The sequence below is a fragment of the Electrophorus electricus genome, chromosome 23 (assembly GCF_041902795.1).
Source record: "Electrophorus electricus isolate QZ-2024a chromosome 23, ASM4190279v1, whole genome shotgun sequence".
NCBI lineage: Eukaryota > Metazoa > Chordata > Actinopteri > Gymnotiformes > Gymnotidae > Electrophorus > Electrophorus electricus.
In genome coordinates this window covers 8,904,702-8,912,500 of record NC_137519.1, presented here as the reverse complement: position 1 = coordinate 8,912,500, position 7,799 = coordinate 8,904,702, and the positions used below count along the sequence as shown (strand labels likewise).

At 46.0% G+C, this 7,799-nt stretch overlaps 1 protein-coding gene across 3 annotated transcripts in view; it reads right to left on the bottom strand.

The window, feature by feature from the left end:
* iqgap1 (IQ motif containing GTPase activating protein 1) overlaps positions 1-7,799 on the bottom strand; it is a 33,027-nt gene that overhangs the window by 16,501 nt on the left and 8,727 nt on the right. For 2 of the 3 annotated variants that reach the window (XM_035520863.2, XM_035520864.2), the window contains exons 3-15: positions 6,036-6,192; positions 5,829-5,906; positions 5,410-5,486; positions 4,305-4,372; positions 3,739-3,852; positions 3,351-3,529; positions 3,138-3,225; positions 2,891-3,054; positions 2,633-2,717; positions 2,311-2,474; positions 2,055-2,215; positions 926-1,050; positions 673-836 (exon numbers count right to left, since the gene is read on the bottom strand). In XM_035520863.2, the coding sequence (XP_035376756.1) occupies positions 673-836; positions 926-1,050; positions 2,055-2,215; positions 2,311-2,474; positions 2,633-2,717; positions 2,891-3,054; positions 3,138-3,225; positions 3,351-3,529; positions 3,739-3,852; positions 4,305-4,372; positions 5,410-5,486; positions 5,829-5,906; positions 6,036-6,192 (1,624 nt within the window). Of the gene's footprint in view, positions 1-672; positions 837-925; positions 1,051-2,054; positions 2,216-2,310; positions 2,475-2,632; positions 2,718-2,890; positions 3,055-3,137; positions 3,226-3,350; positions 3,530-3,653; positions 3,853-4,304; positions 4,373-5,409; positions 5,487-5,828; positions 5,907-6,035; positions 6,193-7,799 lie in introns of those variants that run through there. The other variant, XM_081706169.1, reaches the window with a different exon arrangement.

Here is a 7,799-nt window from a genome sequence, read left to right as displayed (position 1 = left end):
GTATGTGTTACGCATGAAGTGATGTGTTCTTGAGGCAGAATAGAAGAAGAATCAAAATGTTCACTTTAAGGACTTTAAGGCAACACAGGAGAAATGGAGACAGGGAAATGAGGCTAAAATATCTTTAGCCTAGCCGTGAAAGGGTGGTAGATGAGAAAGAGTGCGAGAAGAGTGTGAAATGTCATCATCCATCTGAAGTCATTCAGTACTGAATGACAAACCTCTGTGTGCAGAGACAGCAGAAAGCTTCAGACCTCTCCTACCAAGCAGACCAGCCAACCACTGTGACGAAGAACCAAAACTATAAAAACCAACAACATATTGTTGATCTCATGTGTCTGCTCAACTACATGCAACCATTTTAAACAGATTTTGTTCCTACCTGCTTCCACGCAATGTAGTGGGGTTTACATTGGGATTTACATTTATATACATTTATGGCATTTAACCAACACTTTTATCCAAAGCAACTTACAATTATGACTCAATACAATTTGAGCAATCAAGGGTTAAGGGGCTTACTCAGGGGCCAATCAGTGGTAACTTGGTGGTGGGGCTTGATCTGGCAACCTTCTGATTACTAGTCAAGTACCTTAACAACTGAGCTTCCACAGCCTATGATGCTGTAAGAAGCACAATGCTCTACACAAGAAAACTTCAGTGAGGACATACGTGAGCCTTCTCCCTCCGCGCCTCCAGGAGCTTGTCAAAATAGTGCTGAGCGATGGGCGGAGCCACGTCTGTCAGCTTGGCGGCAGGGAGCTGCAGAGTCTCCAGCGTCTTCTTGGGGTCACCCTCATCCAGAGCCTCGTTGATCAGGCCAATCGCAGCGATCCCTGAGGACGGGAGGCAGCGGGAGACGGTTAGCATTCACAAGGCATGACCCCGGAACTCGGAACGTGCACCGGCAGCTGGGCTGACTCACTCTCATGCTCCTCCTGGACAGTGCTGTTCACCTGGTCCACACAGGCCTGGATGTCATTCCAGGTCAGGTACTCGCTGCCCTCTTCCCTAGCCACAGCCTTGAGACGCATCAGCTCGTCCATGTACCTGCACATGAGGCCACATTAGCCGAAGCCAGGACAATCAACTCTCCGGCTCTATAACACCCCTGATTAAAGCTATCCATCACTCTACACTCCATCACTCATTCGCTCCCTCTTCCTCACTTTCTCCCAGTCTGATTAGAAGTACAACTGTGACAAAAGCCAGTGTGGCAAAAGTTTCTTGAATCAAATGCCTTCACACAACTAATATGGTTCCTGAAATTACAAATCTACTTAAGAGATCAGGGCTGGGTTTCCCAAAATTACTGTAAAACAAAGATCACCTTTACATGGTAGAGCAAGTATTACACGGAAGTCTCTCTCTCGTTTAGGATGATCTTAATGCTACGATGCTTTTGGGAACCGGGACACAGATTACGTTTAAAATATTGAACACAAGTATGTTAATTTGCCTTGGCAGTTGGTGATCCTTGGGAATGTTACCAAACCTCCATCATGTGACTTTACATACATCATTTTCTCTTACTCACTTACTGCCTCAGCAAGTTCTGTTTCTTTTGGTAATAGACAGCACAATGTCAATGCCACCACTGCCAAGTTACCACTGTTGGGCCCCTGAGCAAGACCCTTATCCCTCAATTGCTCCAAGTTGTACTCAGCCATGTAAGTCAGTTCGGATAAAAGTGTCAGCTATGTCTCGCCTTATTTGTGTTATGGCGTGGCATGAAATGTCATGAACTGTTTCTTAAATGTCACACCCACATAGTCGTGCACTACTACAAGCAGTTCATGTAGTTACACTAATCATCAAAGAGGACAAACTCTTGCAACTGAAGGTTGTATTTGTGTGCATGCCTCAAATTAATGGTCGCACAGATTGTGTCAGACATTTTTATATTTCATTTTATATATTTTTTCACACTGAATATTTGTATTATTGTCAAGCAAATGTACTTTTTCCTTCCTGATAGACTTGAGACACTGAAGAAAGAACTGAAAGACCAGAACTGGCCGCTGTATTGAGGGACACGTGTCCTCGTGTCTCACCTCTGAGTGTACTCGTCTTCCACGTTACTGAGACCTGTGACGGGGCTACTCAGCTGCTTCCACACGGCCACCCGGTTGCCCACGGCTAGGGCCTCGTTAATCAGGACCACCGACGACAGCATCTCCACTGCCACCAGCAGCTCTGGGTGCATGAGGGAGCCCTGCTCAGCAGGACACAAACAAGTCATCTCAGGTGGGTTCATCCTGGCGTGCGTGCGTGTGTGTATATAAAAATGTGTGTGGTGTGTGTTCCGACCTCAGAACTTTGCTGCTGCAGGCTGAAGAGCTCTCTCTGGTAGAGTTCAGCAGCGCTGGGGTACACCTGAGGAAGCTGTGCATCTGGATTCATCAGCTCGTTCACGGTGTCCTCCGCCACGTCCCTCTTAATGGCCGCATTGATCCTGTCCACCGCCTGCAGCACTGGGCCACAAACACACACAAAATATAATCTGTTGCAAAGCATCAAAGCATTGCGTTTGAACTGAATGGGCAAATACTACAGGGATTTTTCAGAGTTTAGTTTTTACAGGTATGATGAGGTGCTTCAATTGAGGAATTTTACATTAGATGGTTCATACTTTTTGAATAGCCTTCTGCAATGTGGTTGGCCACCTCCACCCCACTCTGGAGTTCCTCTTTGTTCAGGGGTTCTCCGGGAGTACTCTGAAAAAGGCAGGAGAGCACACAAAACAACCCACTAAACACAAAGATCAAGTCAATCAACTAATAAAGAATAAATAAGCGAAGAAAATCAATAACCATGTAGATTATGAAGCAAAGTTTGGTGGTGTCCCACAATCTCTCATGCTTCGGTTCCCTTTTGGTTTGTCTGTTACCTGGTCTTTGGCCTCTCGGTCTGCTGCCAGCTGCTTGAGGTACCAGCCCTTATTCTTCTCCTGCAGTGAACGGAGGCCCAAAGCTGATGTGGAGAGGGCTTCATAGAGCCGCTCCTCATCTCCGCTCAGCAGGGCGAGCTCCGCCGAGCCCAGGGCGTTGGACACTGCAAGAAAGGATCCAACGTTCTCAAGGTGGACCGCCAACATTGACATAGATCTCATGTATGGAAATTTGTGGGGAACCTACAGTTGACTTTATTGACATTGCCCTGGATTTCAGCATGTGTGAGCAGTTCCTCATATACATCCCTCTCCACCTCCATGTTCTCCCCAATCTGCAACACAGACAAAGCTCAGCTTATTTTACCTACAGTAAACAGATGATACATTATGTGTCCATTCAGAATCCTGCTACATAGAGTGTGATGCGCAGATCGTGGCTGGGCTGCTTTCTGCATACCCTCTTTCGGGAGTTGGCCACTTTCTCTGCTTTGGCCCGATACAGTGTGTCCTGGTAGTGCTGTGCGGCACTCTCGTCCAGGTTGAGCAGCATGGCGTTGGGGTTTCTCATGGCTGCCAGTGTGCCTGCTGGGTCTCCGTGGTCGACAGCATCATTGATGGCGATCACGGCAGCGTGCACTGAAACAAGCACAATCATGCTGACCATCTGTTCGAGGACCGTAGAGCAGCTCGTAATTACCACTTCATTAAGCTCTAGCAGATTGCAGCGTAATCTTACAGCAATGTTTGCAAAGATAATTACAGTTGGCTATGAAGAGGACTGGATCAATTGATTATTGGATTTTCAGATATTATAGTTCAAGGTAGAACATGTAGAAAGCCCTCACAAGCTGCCTCGTCCACGGACAGCTCATTGGCCAGGATGCCGCCGATCTTGCTGAAAGCAGGCATCTGAATGTTGTACTTCTCCAGCTCGCTCTTCATGTTGTTAATCTCCTCCTCTGAGAGACAGAGATTAGGACATGGATTAAATGCTGAAGCAATAGTCAAAATGCTACACTATCAGGGCCTGTTATTTATGTTATGCACATGGCTTGGCTGGAAACCACTTCCAGTGAACATACAGTAATTGTTGCGATATTGGCGTTTAACCAAGGGATGTATTATTTAAACGGGTAGTGTAACAATCTCCTGGTCCTGAAAGGAAGGCCTGGACATTGTTTTCAACAAGGCTGTTAAATAACTCCCTCTTGCCATGACCTTGGCAGCCAGAGCAGGTCAGCTGAAATGGCAGGAAGTGCGTGCACAATTGCTATGGGTATCTACACTGGGAGTAGCTCCCAACCGGAGAGTTCTGGAACCTTTCTACTGCTGATGGAATAAATTAAAAATATACAACCCTTTAGAGGGTCACAGAAGCACACAGCTCCTGAAATGAGGTCAGCCTGCTCACCTGTAAAGTCGACCTTTCCATACAAGTCCGTGATCTGTGGGGCAAGGCCAAGCTTGAACAAGTACAGGCTGCAAAGAAACCAGAAAAGCATGAAGAGTGAAAGTGTTCCTATAGATAGTACTTTGAGCTGGTCGCGAGTATTGGAACACCCTCAGCCAATCAGTGCTGAGTGGCATTCAGCTCAACACACCTCATAAACATGTCTGTGCAAATGTTCCAACTCCCACTTCCCCGCAGGGAGCTGTTGAAAGTCAATGGGCACATGGGGGTATAGCCAGAGGCAGGCATGCCAGACAACTGTCTGGTCTCTCAGTGGGTAGTGGTGGTGGTGGGGGGGGTTTACCCTGCCAACCTTTCACCCACTCCCCCTCCCCACTCCTGCACTGAGTGACTTCCTTGCTTGGCAAAGCCAGATTTATGGAGCCTGCGCCGTGCAGCCATCGAGGAACGCACTGGAACACCCCCTCTCCCCCGTCTCGCCACCCTCAGTACTGCTACACACCTCCAAAAGTGCAAGAGGTTTCCTCATTACTTAGGCCTGAATTCCAAAACAGATGGCAGGTATCTCCCCTGATTCACTATGCACTTGGGCCTTAAGCAGACCAGACAGTTGTCTGGAAAAGTGCTCCAGTGAATATTAGGAATGCCAGGTCTGTAGGTGTTTGTAAAGCCACACTAAACTGTTTAGACTGGCATATACTTGCCTACACATTGCCCTCTGTGTCTTTATTGTATAATTTATCATTCTTGTTATGTTTTCATTCATTTATTTACCTACCATGAAATGAACTTTAATGTTTAATCTCCCTATAGAAGGCACTTTAAGGTTTTGGAACCTAAACAAAAGTCCTAAAGATTATTATTATTACCCAATTCAAATAGCTTTACACCTTCACATCTCTCATAACCCTGAATTTGGTGTGCATTAACTTACAAGGAAAAAGCAGCTGGCTGAGATTATGGCTTGTACTTAAGCATGAGTGCGACCGCAACAAACAAGTACACCAGTGCTTGGGTTTGGTAGATCATCTACTACTGCTCGACCTTGGCAGGACTGGGTGGAAAACTGGTGGATTTGTCCAGGGAGAGCTGTAACGTGGCCTACCTGAGCGCGTGGATACAGTAAATGCAGCGAGGCATGTTCTTCCTGTCGTAGATGTCTGTAGTCTCAGGATAGAAGATCTGAGGAGAGGGGAAGATACACAGGCAGGACTGGGAGTGAGGGAGAGCTTTGATGAGCTCCGACAGAGCTCCCTATTGTCACTGCACAGTCAGTGAGCTTCTGGGCAAGCCATAGCCTGTCTGGACTATTACAGACTCTGATATTCATCCCACTGAGAGAAGCAGCTTTTGTTCACTGATCTGTAACCAATTCTTCTACCTAAATCCTGCATGTTACTTTTATTAAATGAATGGCAACGCTGGCACACAAGGATGACCTTTTTGAAACTAACAGACACAAAAATGCACTTACACATAGTCAAAATCACCATTGCCCAGACATGATCGACATGCACCGCTCACCTTGGGAAGGCCTTTATCCGCCATGGCGTTCAACCACTGAATCACATTGTCTGTGTGTCTGAAGTGCAGCCCGGTGGCCTACAAGCAGTGCACAAACAAAAGAAAAAGAAAAGAAAAGAAAAGACACAAAGCCATGATTTTAAATTTTTCTTGCCGCACCTCACTGGCATTGGCAGGGTCCAAGGAGGTCTCCTGCCACCCTCTCACCTTGTACCGCGTCTGCTCACGGTCGTAAATCCTCTTCAGGGAGACAATGTGCGGGGCGAAGAAGTTGCCAAGCTTGGCCAGGTACACGCCATTACGGAGGCCCTCCTCCAGCTCTGTGGTGGGGGGTAGCTCCTCATCTAAACATGCCTCCATCCATCTGAGAACAGGACGACACAGTTACTTATCCACTGCTGCCAGTAACAAGGCTTCTAACAGCCAAACACATTTAAATAGTCATTTTAGAAAAAAAGGCTACAAAGCATGAATCTGAAAGAATGCGTCTGGGGAAGCCAAATTCAAGTGCGGTTTTATGCTGTTTTGTAATGGTCATGTAATTACCATGGCATGTTTGTTACTCTTGGCATTGCATTTTAAGATTTAGGTGATACTGACTGCCCAAGATCATTTTGTTCAGCAACAAGTTTGAAGGGCATCACAAAGATCAAGACTACAAATGGCTACAAAACGGTAACTTCTTTGATCAGCTCACTGTACCAATACGCCAAATGCAAAGTGAACACTTTTGTTATCTAAATGAAGACGAACCACAGCTTTATTTATTCTACAATATACTTAACTGGCAGAGCTTGTCTGTTTCCATGACGTAAAAGTTATCACAACATAGCTACTGGTTGCTTCAAATGTCTGAGGAGTTCTCGAAATTCCTCCAAACATTTCAACCCAGTGAGCTCATGTACTTTAATGTATTCCTTGAATGCCTGCACATGCAAGTCCTGGAATAACCACAAAATGCTTTAACACAGTAAAAACAGAACAACAAAAATACTTAGAGGTATAGCCACTAGAATAAGGGCATTTTACAGGTTGTAAATATACAGACAAATCTTCTCACCTGTATTGAACATAAAGTAGCACAGAGTTTAAATAGTGTGCCATGTCTATATAATGTGCTGTGTGATAAAGGTATAATTTGAACTTTTATCCTACACTAAACCATTTTAGGACATGGAATAATGTTGTCAGGTGGGTGCTAGGTCAATAGTAATGTGACCTGCAGTGAACGGTATGTCAACCTGTCTCTAGAAATGCCAAGTTTTCAGGCTCCTTCTTCTCTGGTAGAAAGGGCTCTGCTCTTCAGCTGTGAGCTCAACATTACTGAGGTTCATTTGGCCAGTTTCAGCAACTCCAGAAGTTCTCATGCAGTACTACACCAGACTGCGGTGGCATCAGTCAGTCCTTATGTCCTGCACTCCACCCAGGACACAGCCATGAACCAGAGACACGGTGACTGAGACAGAGAGGAGGCCAGCTTCCCAGGTCTGGGCCCATGCGCCGCCACCACACACAGTCACCCTTTCACTGCTAACACAGACACGCCCAGCTGCTTGTGTACTCATATAACAGAACACATATGTACCAACCCCAACCCCAAATACACACACACACACACACACACACAACTTAGTCATTGCCATGAGCAGAGCTGGGGAGTGTCAATAATTATGTATGACCACAAGGAAACTTGCCAGAAGTCAAAAACCTAAATTTGGCTCAACACTATTTTTCTACTGCCTGTGTTATGTGTAAACTGGAGGAGAGGGTGTGAATGGTGAAACAGTATCCAAGCAGATGGGCTTCCTCTGCATGCGACAGGAAGCCATAAGCCACACAGTTCAGAGGTAACTCCAATAGGAAGGGGCTGGAGAGGAATCCTTGTCTGGAGAGGAAGAAACATGAGAAATATCTTCCTCTATTCATCACTGCTCCCAGAAAACAGAGTCTCAAAAAGTTTTAAATCGCCTG